The sequence below is a fragment of the Trachurus japonicus genome, chromosome 13, assembly GCF_045865225.1.
Source record: "Trachurus japonicus isolate A0001 chromosome 13, Traja_1.0".
Taxonomy (NCBI): Eukaryota; Metazoa; Chordata; class Actinopteri; order Carangiformes; family Carangidae; genus Trachurus; species Trachurus japonicus.
The window spans coordinates 12,348,008-12,365,942 of NC_140919.1; the positions used below are offsets into that span (position 1 = coordinate 12,348,008).

Here is a 17,935-nt window from a genome sequence, read left to right on the forward strand (position 1 = left end):
GGATAAACCGACCGCACATTGGAGATCTAAACAGCTACTTTCTCGCATGAAAAAATATTAAAACTTAACAAAATGACGTAATAACAGCGCTACAGTGAGAAATAAAACAGCTGCCGGTTGCCGCAAGATGCATTCTGGGAAACTTGCCATAGCCTTCGGTTTGTAGTGTGCCCTTGAAAAATCTCCGTTTCGAGGGCGAGATAGCCCTACCCCTTCCCCCTAACCCTCGTCTGAACCAGAATTGGGACACCCCTACCACTTCACATGAACGCGCAAAACGAAGGGTTAGAGCCAAGGGCTAGGGCTAAGGGGAGAATTGGAATTCACCCTTAGTTCACCGCAGTCACCGAGTAATCAACCCACTCCAATTTGCATATCAGGCAGGCAAAGGGGTGGAGTATGCTATGGCAACTCTGCTAGACTGAGTTGTTGCTGTTAAAAAACGAGAATGTGAAAGTAACTTCAGCTGTGAACACATCAGAGCGTTGCGGCTGAACGAGGGGATTTCTGAATCCACCAATGCACAATCATGATGGGTTTGATCCTAAAGATAATTTTCTACATGTACCTGTGTGCAGGTGAGTTACAGACTATAGCGTCGTACACTGAGTCGTTTGTGATGTTTCGGTTTGGTGTGCATGCAGTGTGTCGATAAACAAGGCTTAAACCTGTAAGACATGAATGAAATGTACTGTACTATACCGTATTAGATTATAATATAGGCTACTAAAACATCATGTTAAATTGTACACTACAGTAGTTTACTGCACATACTCTACCACTATGCTAATATGTCATGCCATACCACGCTTTACTATGCAACATACTGTAATACTGTACTATGCTGTACTGTATAGTAAGTTTACTGCACTACAGTACTACTATAATTTACTTTACGTAGTTTTCAGCGCTACTCTGTTCAACCGTACTATGTTATGCTGTACTCTGCTGTATTATGATGTAGTTTTCTACCAATGGGCACTATCATGATGGGTTTAATCCTAAAGATCCTTTTGTGCATGCACCTGTGTCCAGGTGAGTTACAAATGTGTGGGTGTGGTGTTTCTTTGTGTGTCGGTCAACACGACTTGTAGGACACAGGACACGGACTATTCTGGATAATAAACTGACCTTACAGACATACAAAATTTGTAAAAAGGTCAACCAAAGATTATTATTTTTAAGGAAGCTGGGGACTTTTCATATTGAGGGCTCTCATGAAAATGTTCTACTCATAATTTGTTTAGTCTATACTTACATTCTCTATGATCTGTTGGTTTGTCAGTCTCAGCCTGGTTAATAAAAACAAGCTTGGAAGTGTTGTTAATCAGTGCTGAAAGATCATTGGTGTAAATCTAAATGATCTTAGGTTAGGTATATCAGGTCAGGTGTGTTCAGAGGGCTAAGGCTTTTGCCATCTAGGAAGGCAAGGTATAGCGACTATCCTGCCCTCTGTAGTCACTCTGCATGGGTGTGGGAGACTGTCCATTGTCCTCAAAAGATTACAACAAAACACGACATGATTAATGCAAAAAAAAAAAAAAAAAAAAGAACAAACTACTTCTGCTGGTGTGACATGGCTGCACGCGACTCGGAGTCTCGGACACAAGAGAAACTGTTTGTTTTTTAATGTTAGTGTGCCTTTGTTTTCATAAAGTTTTTTGTCAAGTCTGTATTACTGTGATCACTATGAGGACTGGTGAATGCGTACGGGGAGAATAAAGAGTGCGTTATGAGGAAGAAGTCTGCCCACCATGATGCTGCTGCTACTGCTGTTAATGTTATACATCCCACCAAGTGGTAACGCCTCCAGAGCTGCTTCCTGTATAGCTGACTGTATTCATGAGCAACTAAGAAATAAACCTGATATACCGGTCTTTGTGGTCGGAGATGCAAATCATTGCAGGCTAGAACAGGCTCTTCCTGGATTCCAGCAATATGTAAAATAAAAAAAAAATAGCACACATCCAAATAATATCCTGCAGGTGCAATGGCAATATTAAGGATGCATATGCTGCTAGAATCAGACCACCCCTCTCAAACTCAGACCATGACACCATTCAGGTTATACTAATCTTTAAACTAGCCATCAAAAGAATTAAACCTGTCTCTAAAACCATCAGTGTCTGAAAAGAAGAACACAAGGAAAAGTTGAGTGGCTGTCTTTTCTCTACAAACACTTTTTATGAGGACAATGATGTAAACTCTGCGGCAGAGGCAATTACAGGCTATATACATTTCTGTGTTGATAATATTATTCTGAAAAAGTTCATCAAGAAATATCCAAATAGCAAGGAATATATCACACCTGACGTAAAAAAAAAAGTGCATTCAAAGGAAAAAGGAAGCCTTAGGAAGAAATACTATACTTGGCAGGTTTGAGGGAGGCCCAAAGAGAACTAAAAGGGAAGTTAAAAGCAGCAAGGGAACAGCACAGTAAAAGGGTCAGGGAGGCATAATCACTTGAACATACAGTATAATGGTAAGGAAAGTAAGGGATGAGGTGCAGGATCTATTGGATCCCTACCAGTTTGCATATAGGTATGGTATAGGAACAGATGATGCACTTAACACCACAACCCATCTTGTTTTAAAACATTTGAAAAATAGGGTTTATGGATTTTACTTCTGCGTTTAATACGATTCTCCCTCAGATCATGCTAAGAAAACTCAAAGAATGTAATGTTAATACTTCCTCAATCATTATTCAATTTGTTACTATGCATTTGTGATAATGGTGGTTTTCTTTTAATTTCTTAAATATATAAAATATTTCTAGATCAATAAACCACCAAATTCAAGTTCTTTTCTTACGATGGTGAACAGTACTCAATTATCTGAACACAGAATAGTTACAGAAAAGATTTGTTGAACAAGGTTTGGAAATACTGGGAGGGCAATGACTCTTTTAAAAGTGAGAAGACCTCCTTGTAAAAGTAAGTTTTTAAGAAGGATAAAATTTGCCAGTCCAAGCTCACGACCACGCTCCAGTCTTTGTCCTCCTATAGTCTCTTCTGCCACGCCGAGTAGCCACCGCGGGCCGTCCTCCGTCTGAAGATCCCTCTGTTGGTTGTGCTGCTTCCACCGCTCGCACACGGCCTCCACTTGGCTGTAGCTCCTCCCAGCGACGCCGTGGACCTAAAACACAGGAGACGCCGGCCAGCAGTCTATTCTACAAACACAGGATGCACTCTCTCTGGTTTCCAGAGTTCTTCAGGCTGTAACAAGTGTATCGATCAGGGACTCACGGCTTTTTGGCAGAAGCTCCAACTTCTGCCATATCACGTCCAAACGCCTTCGATACACTGTTGCCGGAGTCACTGGACGGCCCTCGCGGTCTGCTCCTACTGCGCTACTTCCCTTCTTTCAGTTTCTTTGGAAAAGAACAAAAAAAAAAGCACACACATCCGGCTACCTGGCCTGCCTATCAATCAGTCCGTGGGGCTTGCTGTAGCAGCCGATTGGCTGGCAGGTCAGAGGTTGCATTCAATGCTTCAAATCATAATCTGACGTTTCTAAATCATGCATGTAAATTCAAATCAAAGAAAGTAATCAGGAGAATCATCATTAAAGAAACCTCAAACACACAATAGATAAATAAATAAACATGCGATTAACAAAATACGGCACATAACAGAAAACAAAATATTAAATCAGCAGTAATGCATTAACATGACACTCAACATAACACATTTCTCACCAAGAGACAGCAAAGAGTGAGGGTCAATTCAACCCTCTCTGACACACTGGAGGTAAGTAACAGGGGCCCCAGCGAGCTCAGCTTTTTTCTTTACATTACTGTCGAAGCCAGCATTCATGTAACTACATCACAAAATATTCTGATGATGCAGCGTTGTTAAATCTACTGACCCGGGATTCAGACACAGCAATCTACAGATCAGAACAAAGAACACAATTTATTGTTAAATCAAGAAGACAAGAGTTGATCCTCGATCCAAGGTCATTAGGTGACCACAGCCCTGTGTTGATTAAAGCAGAAGTAAGCGATCCAGTCATTTTGGCTAACTTCGTTAGTTAGCAGCCAAGGGGGCAGTTGTTGGTCTGAGAAGTGAAGCTCACTTCCGCGTTCAAAAAACTGCAATCCCCTCGGCTTCCTCTGGGGGCTGGTGTCAGAAGGGAGCATTGTCCATAGACCCCCATGTTAAAATCGCCGACTTTACATCCTCAATAAACATGATCAAAGCCAGTCTACTAATATCATGTGTGTTGTGCGAAATAAAAATACTGAAAATACTGAAATACTGGTGTCAGAACGCAGTGGCGCCGCCAGGATTCAATTTCAATGTACGCACAGAAACGGCAAATAGGCTACAACTATTATTTTTTTTCGGGGGGGGGGGGGGTCGCTGTGCTTATCATGCACAACTGAAAATATTGTTGCGACCCCGCAGTAATGTTGTTGTTATGATGTTTAAAGGTGTACAGAAATGGCCGTTTGTCCCGTTTGTCGCGCCGAGTTGTCACGAGCTGCAACACGAGTTTACCCGAGTAAGGAAAATGAATTTGATTGGTCGTTATCGAGCGGGCGGGATATTCAAAGTTTGGGGCGAGCCCGAGCTCCGTGTGTGTGTGCGTGTCTCAGACGTTTGAATGACGGATTACGGATCCAATATCAGTGGCTGGTGAATCGTGTACAGGCTGACGTATAATCCGTGCGCCTGCATTATCCAATACGAAAAAAAAAACTACACTAAAATACACACTTTCATCACGGATTTACTCAAAAATAGAATTTTGCACAAAGTTTGGCCTACATCGTCTGATAGATGAGTTATTACACTAATTTTATGACCCAGAGTGGGCTCAAATTCAATTTTCTTTTCTGTACACCTTTAAGTGAGGGTGAGTGTGAGGAAGACGTGTGTGTGTGTGTGTGTGTGTGTGTGTGTGAGTGAGGAGGAGCAGAGGAAGAATGTTGTTGTAGTTACGTCGGCTCGGACGCTACAATATCAATAACAACGTGTGTTTAACATCGACGTCGGACGTGAAATAGCCGCGGAGCGGAGCCAGTTTCCTTTCGGTGCCGTTAACAGATTGTGCCAGATGCGCCAGAGCGCACACCTCTGTGCCAGGCTCGCGCTCTGCAGCGGTTTGTGTTTATTCATCTGAACAGAGCGCTTGAGAGATTAACACACACATTCACACAGGCTACACACACTTACGGGCTACACATACCCACAGACACACAGCTGATGGGCCGAGGCGCGGCACGGAGAAATGCGAAATCTTTTTGACATTTCTATACTGGACCGGGCGTAATCATCACATAGCGGTAGTGTAAATAGGCGCCAGAAATCAAAAAGAGACAGATGACATGACGTAAACGTCAATCACTGGCTTTTACGTTAGGCTTCCAGTGATTGGTTTAACAATCAATGAACTCAGCACGTTTAGCCTGTTACAAACAACAAGCATCTTTATCACACCCCCTCAAAATAAACAAAATTGCTTCTTTTTTTTTCACCTATGAAAAAAATTGTACGCACAGTGCGTACAGGATTCCGGCTGGCGGCGCCACTGTCAGAACGTCTTTTGGTCTCAATCGATAGTTTCTACCCCCGCACACACTCTGAGGGGGGTGAATTTTTTAAAAACCCTACCGTTTTACTGTAATTAGGTTAAAACTCTGGCCAATTAGGGCGCGGAAACGTTGAGTGACAGGTCTGGAGCGGTCCGGAGACAGGCTGCTTCGAGGCGAGTGGGCGGGTTCTCGGCCGGCCAATCCAACATGGCGCTGTTCAGGCCGCCATATTTGAGTCACAAAAACGACTCCCCAAAACCAATGGGTGACGTCACGGATGCTACGTCCATTCTTTTTACAGTCTATGTTAGCAGCCCCCGCCCTCGTCATCGATCTATTGGTCCTCGTCCCTACGTCACTACATTCACACGCATCCCTTGTCTGCACACACAGCCCTTCATGCCATTCTCTCTCCTCATTGGATAAAGCTTGTAGGATACTAGAGCACTGGAAAAGAGAGTAACGACACGCATTGGTTCAATGGAAGCGCCTCCTGATGGCGGAATATGGGTATTGCAAAAGCGCCCAAGAAATGACAACTCTGCATTAATAGCATCATTGAGGATCCTTTACAGATAAATATTAACACATAGGCAAGTAAAAAAAAAAGTAGTTGTCTACATTAATGTTTCAATCTACATTTTGTAATAAACAAATTATAAGTATAATTTGATATGACCAAGACACCTAAAAACAAAAACACTGCAGTTTTCATCAATTTACAAGCAAGTGGGCAACACACATACATTGGAGTGAATGGGTTTTCTGGGCGCTTTTGCAATACCCATATCCTGCCACTCGGGGCGCAAAACCCCTCACCACGGGAGTCAATGGTGGTGTCGTTACTCTCTTACCAGTGCTCTATAGGATACAAGGAAGTATACAAGGAAGTATTCAAGACGTTTTCTCCTCGGCTTACAGCAGAGCAGAGTGACTGACAGACCCGTGGACCAAACACTCTATGTAAGTGATTGCCGTCGGAAGATATAACTATTTAAGACTTATATTAACGCAAATATTCCGCTTACTTCTGCTTTAAGTAGGAGGAAATTGAGGTCTGAACGTCGATCAGCTCAGATGGACAGATCAAGTAAAGCATGTACGCTCAAAAATAAGTCAGTGTATGCACTTTTTACGTAGACTTAGGCTACATGTTGTTGTTTTATAGGGCATCGATTGAATCACATATCAGATATGGAATTACAACTTGGTTTGGTAACCTGCCTGTAAAACTAAAAGCACAAATACAGAATCTGATTGAACGAGCGGGAAAAATAATTGGTATGCCACCCCCATCCTCTCTCCTTGGGGATCTTTAAGGGAGACGGTAAGGAGGCAAAGCCGCAAAATCGCCGGTGACCCAAATCATGTTCTTCACAGTTTGAGTTGTTGCCTTCAGGAAAAAGGTGCATGGTACCAAACTGCAAGTTAAATAGATATAAACTGTCCTTCATACCTACCTCCATTAAATTAGTAAAGGGATTGTGCAATATAAACCAACAATGGTATAGGGAAATTACTTACCGACTGTTGCACAATCAGGTGGTTCTTGCTTGGATGATTTGGAGCCTCCTACCAGATGGGAGGAGTTTGAGAAGGTGGTGGGAATGGTAGGAGGGGTCAATCATTTTGTTTGTGGCCTTTCTGATGCACCGGTCTGTACATATGTCCATAATGGGGGGTATAGAGACATCTATTTTTCCTGGTGTTTTCACAATCCCCCCCGTACTATTATACAATGCATCATAATGTAATACAGTACTGCACCATACTATATTGTACAATATGATACAATACAATGCTATCTGCTGTGCTATAGCCGATGTCAATCTGGCCCTCTGCGTTGTGTTTCTCGGTACGGACTGCCCAGGATGGAATTCGAACTTTGATCTCCTGCACGACAGGCGACGATGCAAACCGTTTTGCACGCCCTTTATGGGTTAGTGAGTGTAATGGAGGTGCACCCCGCTGAACTCACTCCACCCAGGGCATCCGGGTCACGGCACCACTGTAGCCGATGTCAATCTGGCCCTCTGTGTTGTGTTTCTCGGTATGGACTGCCCCAGGTGGGGTGCGATCCCTGGTCTCCCGCACGGCAGGTGACGATACAAACCGTTTTGCCAAGAGCTCAATGAGTGCCTGATGGACACTCAGAGCTCAATGGGCCTCATTCACCAATATCTTCTTAAGAACCTTCTTAGATTCTTTCTTAAGTTGTTCTTAAGAAGTTCCTTAAGAAAACCCTACGTCAGATTCATCAACGCGTTCGTAAGCCTCAGAATTGTTCGCAGCTGTGTTCCTACTTGATGAATGCCATCTCCTCGTAAGTTGAGGGCGTGTGCCAGGTGAGTCTAATTAACATAGGATTAGCATAAGTAACCGCCCCATCAATGCCCGTAAAAGGGCATGAGACTGCAGGGCCGTGTGCACGCAGCACCCACAGGCACTGAGCAGAGGAGGTGAAGTAAGAAAGAAAGTTGAAATGCTCAAATGAAAATCTGGGAGGGAGCACCAAACTCCAAACGTAAAAAGAACTTAAGTAGTGAAGTGGCGCTACTGCGGCAAGAATGAAACAAAGAAACAAACAAAAGGCTTATATTTAGTTTATATTTTTATATTTATATTTAGGCTATATTTAGTAGCGTCAGCAGTGGATGCAGCTCTTCGGGTTGTTATCAGAGAGACCACACTCTCACGTGTGTCATCATAAATATTATCATATTATCACATATGAAAAAAAAACCAGTTGTGTGTAGTGTGAACACTTACAGTAAGTGCACTGTTGCAGCCCGCAATTAGGAAAAAAAAAAATCATATCGGCAGCTGTATGCCCCTCCCTCCCCCCAAAAAAGATATGATATGAATTTAGTGTCTATAATGTTTTTTAAGAGACTGCAATGATTTGTCAATTATTATTAATATATATGATTATTAAAAACATCATAAAAGATAAGAAAATAATTCTTATTCAAATCATATAATGTCATACAACTGCAGAACAAAAGAAAACGCTATAATCGGTTATTTTTGCAGAAGTCTCAGCACCTAAAAGTGCGTAAGTATACTCCTGACTGTTCTTAGATTTTGTTCTTAGTTAAGAACAAATTCTGGATAAGAAAACATTCATGAATGCCACAATCTTCGTAAAAACTTCGTAAGTAGGACTTAAGAACAAATTTGTTCTTAAGAACGGTTCGTGAATGAGGCCCAATGAGTGCTAGGCAGCCGGTTTGCATGTCCTTTATTGGTGAGTGAGTGCACCTCCGTTACACTATACTACATTAAAACATATGCTCTTGCACTGATCTGTATGTATTAGGAGTCCACACGGATTGGTTGTGTGTTCTTCTTTGTATCTCAGGTGTCCTGAGTGTCCATCAGCTGTCATGGCTGCCCTGTCAGTTCATTGATGAGCGAGTGACTCTGAATGATGAGGGTCACTATGAGACTCACCACAACCGCAGAGAGGCCACGCTACAGTTTGGTCAGAGCGGAGACTCTCCTGTTAACCCACAGGCCGTCACTTTCCTGGTCACCGGTGGTAAGACCTGCAGCACATTAACGGCACAGACTCACAGCTCTGCTCTTCTCTTGTATTTTATTGTTTTTTACTCCATTTTATTCTGTCTTAGGATCTAAAGTGGTCCTGCAGCGCTACATGGATGGGGCGGAGGCCGAGCAGCTGGAGTGTGAGCTGCGCAGGTTCAGCACTGAGGGCACCCACATTCGCTGGCCCGTCCAGCAGCCCCAGGAGTACAACCGCTGGTTCAGCTGCAACATCAAACACAGAGAGGGTCTGTTTACAGCCACCGGCTTCCTCAGACACCCGTCGGACCAGCCGCCTCCAGGGAAACCAGACTACCTCAGCTGGCCCGCCATCGCTGACAGAGAGATCCTCACAACCACAGGTAACACCCATGGCCTTTAGTAACACTTCTCCCATAATGCAATTTATCTAAAACCTATCTTTCTTACTTGTTTCCACAGTTGCCATGGTGATTAAAACACATTCTCCATCAGTGATAGCTCGTCTAAACACCCAATCAAAGCTTCACTGCCAGTTCGCAATCGACCACAGGAATCAAAACATCATGGTGGAGTGGCACTTCAAACACAGCGGGGAGAGAAACAAACTCTTCAGCTACATAAAGGAGGGGTCAGGGGTCGAGATAAAGAGCCTGGAAGCCGGGGATATTTTCTACATGATCCCAGAGACCACGATTAACAATGAAGGGACGTACATTTGTTCCGTGACAGCTGATTCACTGTCCATCAGTCTGGATGTAAAGCTACATATCGAAGGTGAGAGAGAGTGTTTTTTGAGATCCATGGGTGTTACGGGTTTCGAAACATCAGACACCGACACCATCCCTCAGGCGCCCCAACCAGGGTTGATCAGGCCCCGATTTGTGGCCCACTTTTCAGAACTTTTAATCTAAATCCACTTAGAGGCTCTCTCTGCAGCCTCTGTGATGGATTTGATGGTTGTCCCCTTTGCAGTTCATGTGATGCCAAAAGAGGTGTTGGTCTTGCACAGAGAGTGGGCAGCAAGCCTCTACATCCCACCACTATCAGTTCACAACGAGGTTTCCAGTCCCTCCTCCGGCACTCCTCTATGAGCTTGTGGGACTTGAGCAGCTTGCACTTGTTGGCCTCTTCCTCCCAGGGGGACTGTTGGTTCCAATGTCACACACTGAATCAAAACATCACGGTGGAGTGTTAGCTTGTTAGGGTTCTTCCTTGCGGATGATGCAGGTTGGACTGTTAACTCTTTCCTTTACCGGGTTTCCTGTCTCTCCAGTTGTCACCAAACGTTTCTTGGTTGTCACCCTGTCTGTTCCTGGGAGTCACTGGCCAAGATCTGCCCAGTCGGCAGACTGTTTCAAGGGTCAACTGAAGACATTTTTGTTTAAAACGGCTTTTGGGTGTTAGGTGTTGTGGGATGTGACCCACCTCTCATTTAACATTGTTTTGGCTTGACCCCCTCGGGTCGGTCAAGTGCCACTTGATGTTCTCCTGTGTTTTCATCTGTGCTGTTCCTATGTAATATGCACAGTACTTTCTATATTTTATTGCGTATTGTTATGTATTGTATGATGGTTTTATCTACGCTATAAAGTACTTACTTACTTACTTACTATGTACAGATACATTTGTGGATGAGCTAGGACACAACATCAGTGATGTTATTGATGTTATGAGGTACTTGATGTTGGAGAAACCGCTTGGCCTTGAATGTTTCATTTTATTGTATTGCCTTCTGTTCTCAGAGTCTCCTCATGTCTCCATCAACGTTGGATCTACTCTGGTTCTGCAGGAGGGCGAGAAACACAAGGTCATTTGCAACGCAGATAACTACTACCCTCTGGATGTGGAGATTGTTTGGTATGAGCAGGACCTGTCAGTCTGTACTCCTCTGCCCAAAAAGTCCCACGGCGTTCTGCTGTCGAGCCACAAACAAGGGAAGAACAAGATGTTCTTGGAGTCCGGGTTCTTCTACCTCCAGGCTCAGCTCAGTAACTCAGGGAAACAGTTTACCTGCAGCGTCTCTCATCGCTCCCTCAAGATGCCCATCGAGAAGAGCTTCATCCTCACTGTGAAACGTGACAGGGAAACCCGCCTGTAGCACCACAAGTTACCACACGGTGGCAGCAGACACCTGACATCTTCTCACCTTTCTGTTCTCTCAGCTCATCAGAGACCAGCAGCTGCCTCACTCTAACACTCATGCATGTTTATTTTTTCAGAATAGCTTAGATGTTTGACTTTTGTTTATTTTGACGGGTGAGTTTTTGTGCAACTGGGCGGGGTTTTTGTTTTAGAAGTCTCTATGATTTTGCTTTGATTTTGTTTAGCTTAAAAGTTTTGGACTCACAGTCAGACATGGATGTGAACCATGCACAATTAATACACCTACTCTGTAAATATTTTATGTGGAAGTAGTAAACACATTCAATGTGTATGTCAGAATGAACTCAGGGTGTTTTGGGAATTAATTAAGTAATTCTTATTATTCTTCATTAATTCTGAAGAAATTTGTTTTGTTTTATAGGGTTGTGTTGTTGTGTATTTTTTGTTTCTTTATTGTTGTGTAGGCTACTTATTGTTTAACAATGTAACAATAATAATAATAAAAAAAAGTTTAGTTTAGTGTGTTTAGTCATTTTTTCTTTATGTAACGCCAGTTCTCAGCAAAGTTTTAAGGTACTTTACAAAAAGAGAGGGTGTAGAGTCTGTAGACCTTCTGTTAATAACAATATTTACAGATGATACATTATAGGCCATAAATATAATTCACCGACCAGGAACTGCAAAAAAAATTTTACATCTTCTGTAAGAAAAAAAACATTTTTAGTTTGACTTTTGCATAAATATTAGACCGACAGAATTACATATTTTCAGAATACAATAAAAGAAAAAAGAAAAACATCAGTTGATAAACACTATTCGGATGGGTTACAACTTACAACAATGATCAGTCTACCATTGGTAATGCCAACGTGTTGATTATGTGTTCAATACCCTCACATTTTCAGTCACATTTTCCCTCGCACAGTAACCTTCATTCATTTTTCTCCTCTTCTTCCAGGATACTCTACTGCTGCTGTTGAAGAGCTTACCAATGGGCTGCTATTTCAACATCTTCTCGTAGGTCACACCTTAATTTTAGCACACAAATGTGCAGCACTCACAGAAAGCAGTGATATCAAAGAGTGCTGCTACATTGCCACATTTGCGTGCTACAATTACAATTAAGGTGTCACCTATGAAAAGATGTGTTCATAACAATCACCGAAACTGTAGGTGTTGAAATAGCAGCCCATTGGTAGGCTCTGTGTATGCTTTTTTTTTTTTTTTGCTAAATATCCTTGATGAAATTAAACTCAAATAACAATTAAACTGTCAAATAAACTACATATTCAAAGGGACATACTTACTTTATATATCACTGTTTCTGGACTCAATGCACAGTATCTCAATCGGTTCACCTTTGGCCGCTGCACTGAAGAAAAAGAGCAAGAAGGTTGAGAGCACAAAGCCTCCCTCGGTGGGTCATTTAAAATCGAAGAGCGCATCTTGGCAGGTTTTCAATTTGTAGTAGATGTTAACGACAACTACAGATAATCATGTACAGCAAATGTGAAGTTTGGTCTTTGGTCTGCACTCATACCTTTGAACTCATCATCTGTATTTCTTTCATTCTTCTCTAAATTAGGCAAACCAGGAAGTGTGGGCCACCACTCTGGCTCTGATCTGGCTTCATGCTTTTGAAGATGGATGCTATAAGGAGGAGTGGGAGCTCCTGGCCATTAAGGCTGTGTCATAGCTCCGTGCTCAGAACGGTAATAATAACCATGATAATAAGAACAACCTGTTGTTTTTAATAGTGTTTAAAGCAGAAGTAAGCGATCCGGTCGTTTTGGCTAACTTCCTGTCAGCTGATGGAGTTAGCAGTCCCGGTCCTCGTCCCTACGTCACCACATTCACGCGCATCCCTTGGCTGCACACACAGAGAGGACCGCCCCTTTATGCCGTTCTCTCTCCTCATTGGATAAAGGTTGTAGGATACAAGGAAAGTTTTCTCCTCGGCTTACAGCAGAGCAGAGTGACTGACAGACTCGTGTTTCAGACCAAACACTCTATATAAGTGATTGCCGTCGGAAGATATAACTATTTAATACTTATATTAACACAAACATTCTGCTTACTTCTGCTTTAATAAACATTATCAGCTGTTTGCCTCTACTTATTCTTGCTTCCGTGCTGTCTGGCAGAGTGTGTGGAAGCTGGAAATGCACTGCTGGGTTGCCAGGTGCAGAGACACGTCCTCGGGCTCTGAGGTTTTAATTAAATTGACTTCTGTGAAGGACTGGTTGAACAAAGCTTTTGCCCCATTGCACAGTGTTTTTCACACTCAATCGACTTTGCACTGTACTCCAAAGATTTTGTATTTTATCCGCTCTATATTTGCTCGGCACTTTGCCAATGGTACTCACACATGGAGCTATTCACGTCCATGGCATGTTCACTATTTTATATATAAAAGCTAAATGGTAGCATGTGATTACGTGATTAATCATGCAATTTACTGATCATCATGGAGTACACAATTTAGTATTTTCATATCCAGTGCTAAATACTGCATAAATCTGTTTGCTCTGGCTGTGTAATTTAAACCAAGGGATTTGAATTTCAGCATTATTAACACCTTATCCCACAAGTTTTGATGAGATTAGTTAAACAGTATAATCTTTTATCTGAGGTATGGAGCAGCTTGCCCCAAAACAGCACTGATCTTTCCAGCAGGAGCCTTTGATAAATTCTGATACCTGTGAACGAGTGGGTGTGAGAAAAGGACCGACACATTGCAGGGAAGATTGGCATGGCATTGGCAATAGCAGCCCTAAATGTTTCATGAGTCTGTGAGAGTTTCTGTCTGAGCAGCATCATTGTCGAGGACAGTTTTTGCTGGCAGACACAAGGAGTAGGCTCGAGTGTTTATCTGTTTACCTCTTGGCTCCTGTGATGTTTTTGCTGGAAGTGTTAATTATCTGGACAATCGTATTAATGTATCATCTAATTTGGTGACTCTCTCTTGGCTTCTAATGGTACAGACAGCCCACTCCAAAATCTCTCAACTGGCAGAAATGATTGTCATCTTTGTCATTACCCACTCATCTACCCACTTGTTGAACATTAACTTTTCTCCCAGTCTGAACTCTCTCCCTCGTGACTCACACTTCACTGTGAACAATTGACTTGTTTAAAGAGGCAATAACTGAGGACTGGGTAAGAATTGGGTCATTCAAACTTTTGATTATAGCTGCTACAGTACATTTGGCCTCCAACAAACTAGTGTCAGTGAAAATATTACAGTAACCTTAGCTGCAAATTCTAGCCATCAAATTAAATATTCATATGAAATAAAAACATTGGAGATAACTTACCAGCAATGCTTGTGAAAAGTTTTAGCTGCAACTTTTCTGAACCTTAGACATCTAATTAAAAAAGTTGAAATAAAAAAATGTAACCTTCGCTGCTACGTTTGCCATTCATGATACCATCTACAGAGCAGATAATATTTTCAATAACATTAGCTGCGAATTGTGGTAACCACAAATCCAATGTTGATCAAAATAAATGTAACCTTAGTTGCTACGTTGGCTCCTGCTCCTGTACAGTAATTATTACAATAAATAAAGGTGATAGCACCTTTACTGCACAGTATTTGTGCAGATATGCAGTATACCTATGCAAGTCTTTGTTTGGGCCACAGGGAGGCAGCAAAGAGTTTTTCTAATCAAAATTGAACACATACAGACAAGCTGTTTTGACTGAGTGAGTACCATTAAGTATCATCAACGATCATAATATGTATTATCAACCATCTGCAAGAGTGTTTCCTGTCACATCAGTACTGACTTAAACATTTAATTCTTTCAATTTTCCCCATGGGTAGAAAATGTCTACTGAGAAATATTTTTTCAAGATAATATAATTCTGTAATAGTGTTTAAAATCACAAAAAGTCATGTATTTGATGGCCCCAACAGAACTGTACTGTAACTGCACAAGTGTCCATGTGCAATTTGTGTCTGTCAGTTCCTCTGAAGAGCATCGAGGTGGAGCTGGAGATGAGGGACCATGTGGCCACAGTGGTCTCCACCCTGAACTAGAGGCTGTTTTTGTCTTCCCTCTGCCTAGAGATGCTGCTGTCTGTCATTTCAGTGCTAAGATTGGACAGACAGAGGTTGTAGCTGAGGTGAAGGAGAAGCAGCAGGTGAGATGGACAGTTTCACTATAACGGATCATAAGGAAATAGTAAACATATTATGTCCTCTGTGCTCCAGGCTCGTGGGGAGTACGGTGATGCTCTGAGCTCTGGTCAGCAGGCCTTCATGTTGGAGGAGAGTGATGATATAGATCCAGATTTATTCACTCTGGGTGTGGGCAGTCTTCCTCCAGGAGAGAGCGCCTCCATCAGGCTGGAGGACGCCACTGAGCTGGCTGTGTACTCAACCCTCTCTACCATCATTCAAGGTATGAAATCCAGCCAGCAATTTAATTAAATGCACACAAACTACTCTTGGCTGCTACTAAATACACACACACACACACACACACACACACACACACACACACACACACACTCTCTCTAGTGGAAGGTAAAAGCCGTTGGCTAGGTCGGATGAGGGGGCTGGAGGCAATCCCAGTTGACAATGGGTGCAGGGTGGATACACTGGACTGGTTGCCACAGGGTTATCACAGGGCCGATTGACACCAACCTAACACTTCTTGTCAACCACATTCACACTTGTAGGCATTTAAAGGAGAATTCCGGTAATTTTCGGCCCCTAAATCGTTTTCCTGATGGTCACCCAGTGTTGGGGGGAGCAAAAAACGCGACTAAAATTGATGCAGGCAAACCAGAGTTACACCATGGCCAGACGGCGCTCGGGATAGCGACAACGCTAAACTATGGGGGCAATTCTTTCAACCACAACAAACACTCAAAAAACAATCAAATAAACGGTGGAGCAGTGCAGTGGTAATGTCCAAAATATCTCAGACCGTTTATTTTTGTAAAGAAATCATCACAACAAGGAAGAAGTGTTTGTTTGTTTCAGAGTTAGGCTATCTGAGGTGAGTGACTACATGCGAAAACACAAAGTTTATACGGTTCATATGAGTTTATACTGTTTATACTGTACACTATATGAGTTCAGTGGTGTGTCGTAAGGATTCCAGTCATGTACCATAGATATTTGATTGTTTTATGAGTGTTTCTTGTGGTTGAAAGAATTGCCCCCATAGCGCCGTCTAGCATCGTCTCGCCATGGTGCAACTCCGGTTTGCCTGCATCAAATTTAGTCGCGTTTTTTGCTCCCCCCAACACTGGGTGACCATCAGGACAAGTCAAAAATGACCGAAGTTACCCTGTCTCTACTGCACTAGTTACATGCTTAGCTCTATACTGGTAGAAGTAAAAAGGTCTTGTTCACGACCCTGTGAGTGACAACACAGGCTGATAGGAGACTCGTTACTATGGCAGGCAGCATGCTACAGTGATAACCAAAGTCTCAAACCAGCCCTGGCCCAGGCTCCTTCAGTTTAAATCTATGTGGTTCTAGCTTTTAACAATACAAGTAATTGGATGCTGTCCTTCCCAAATATAGGTTTTGGATTCCACATCCAAAAAAAGTTAGTTGTGTACCTATGTGTGTGTGTGTGTGTGTGTGTGTGTGTGTGTGTGTGTGTGTGTGTGTGTGTTCATTTCTTTGGAGCTGCATTTGAAGTTCACTACAGACGGCTTGTTTCTGACTCTATAACACCGAACACTGCATGGTTCAACTATTTTTAACGTGAGCACCTAGCTCTCGCTTTACATCAACAGTTGGTCACAGTAGGCCATTGCAGCCAATCTTATCCGAACCTTTGGCAGACCTCCAACCAACACTTTCTAAACTGGTTTCCAAGGCAACCCCAACCAGCAGGACCAATTAGAACAGACAAAAGGATCCCCGAGCACTAAACTGCCTGGAGATTAGAGGAAAGGAAGACACATCCTCAGAACAAACAACAAATGACGGGAAGGCGCTCTGATCTGTGGGTGTGACTTGCCTATATGTGTGTGTGTGTGTGTGCGTGTGTGCGTGTGTGTGGGTTCAGACAGAGCGACAACAGGCTTTGCATGAGCACGCACCTGTGGGCTCAGTTGTGTCTGCCGCGGTGTATCCATTAGGGGGGAAAGGGATTTAATTAAACCTGCAATCTTTCCTTCCCTCGCTCTGTTTCTCCCTCTGTTGGACCGCTGTGTGTCCGTGTGTGTTGTTAGAGCCACGGGCAGGACACCAGATCAATACGAAATAGTTTAGAGTGGCTGATGTTTTTTCTTTTTTTTCTTTTTCTGTTTAGACCATCAGTGGAAAACTGTGGCCTCTGAGCCACACATCAATCACAAGTGTGTAAGTGTGTGTGTATGTGTGTGTGTGTGTGTGTGTGTGTGTGTGTGTGTGTGTGTGTGTGTGTGTGTGTGTGTGTGTGTGTGTGTGTGTGTGTGATTGATCTGATAGCCTTTGTACTTCAGTGGGGGATCTACTTTATTGAATAACTGACACCTGTGATCCCATGGTGTTTGTTGGTTATGGTGTGTGTATGTGTGGGGATGTGTGTGTGTGTGTGTGTATCATTCCTTCTTTCCCCTTGAGTTGAACTGTGTGCCAAATAACAAAATCAGTGACCTTTACTGTAAGCCCTTTTAACGCACACTGCTGTGAGGTGAGTTTTATTCATTGTCACAGGCCTAAAAAAACAAAACACAGCACCCACATACAAAATCTGCTCCTAATCTCACTTTTGATGTCTCTTTTGAAATAAGAAAACACCAACAGCA

General features: G+C 42.8%; 2 protein-coding genes across 2 annotated transcripts in view; both read left to right on the forward strand.

The window, feature by feature from the left end:
* Window positions 1-17,935, forward strand: part of LOC146975644 (NACHT, LRR and PYD domains-containing protein 3-like) — a 151,676-nt gene that overhangs the window by 59,450 nt on the left and 74,291 nt on the right. The window lies entirely within an intron of this gene.
* Window positions 975-15,611, forward strand: LOC146975647 (tapasin-related protein-like). Its single transcript, XM_085794634.1, has 7 exons — window positions 975-1,035; window positions 8,904-9,083; window positions 9,175-9,450; window positions 9,530-9,844; window positions 10,813-11,145; window positions 15,145-15,200; window positions 15,393-15,611. Exons 1-7 carry the CDS (start codon window positions 975-977, stop codon window positions 15,609-15,611), a joined length of 1,440 nt encoding a protein of 479 aa, XP_085650760.1.

Bases quoted from the DNA above. Each gene is read 5' to 3' on its own strand.
- LOC146975647 (XM_085794634.1), top strand. From the start codon at position 975: ATGGGCACTATCATGATGGGTTTAATCCTAAAGATCCTTTTGTGCATG. The intron at 9,084-9,174 runs GTAAGACCTGCA...ATTCTGTCTTAG, and splicing joins CACTTTCCTGGTCACCGGTG to GATCTAAAGTGGTCCTGCAG. The intron at 9,845-10,812 runs GTGAGAGAGAGT...TTCTGTTCTCAG, and splicing joins TGTAAAGCTACATATCGAAG to AGTCTCCTCATGTCTCCATC.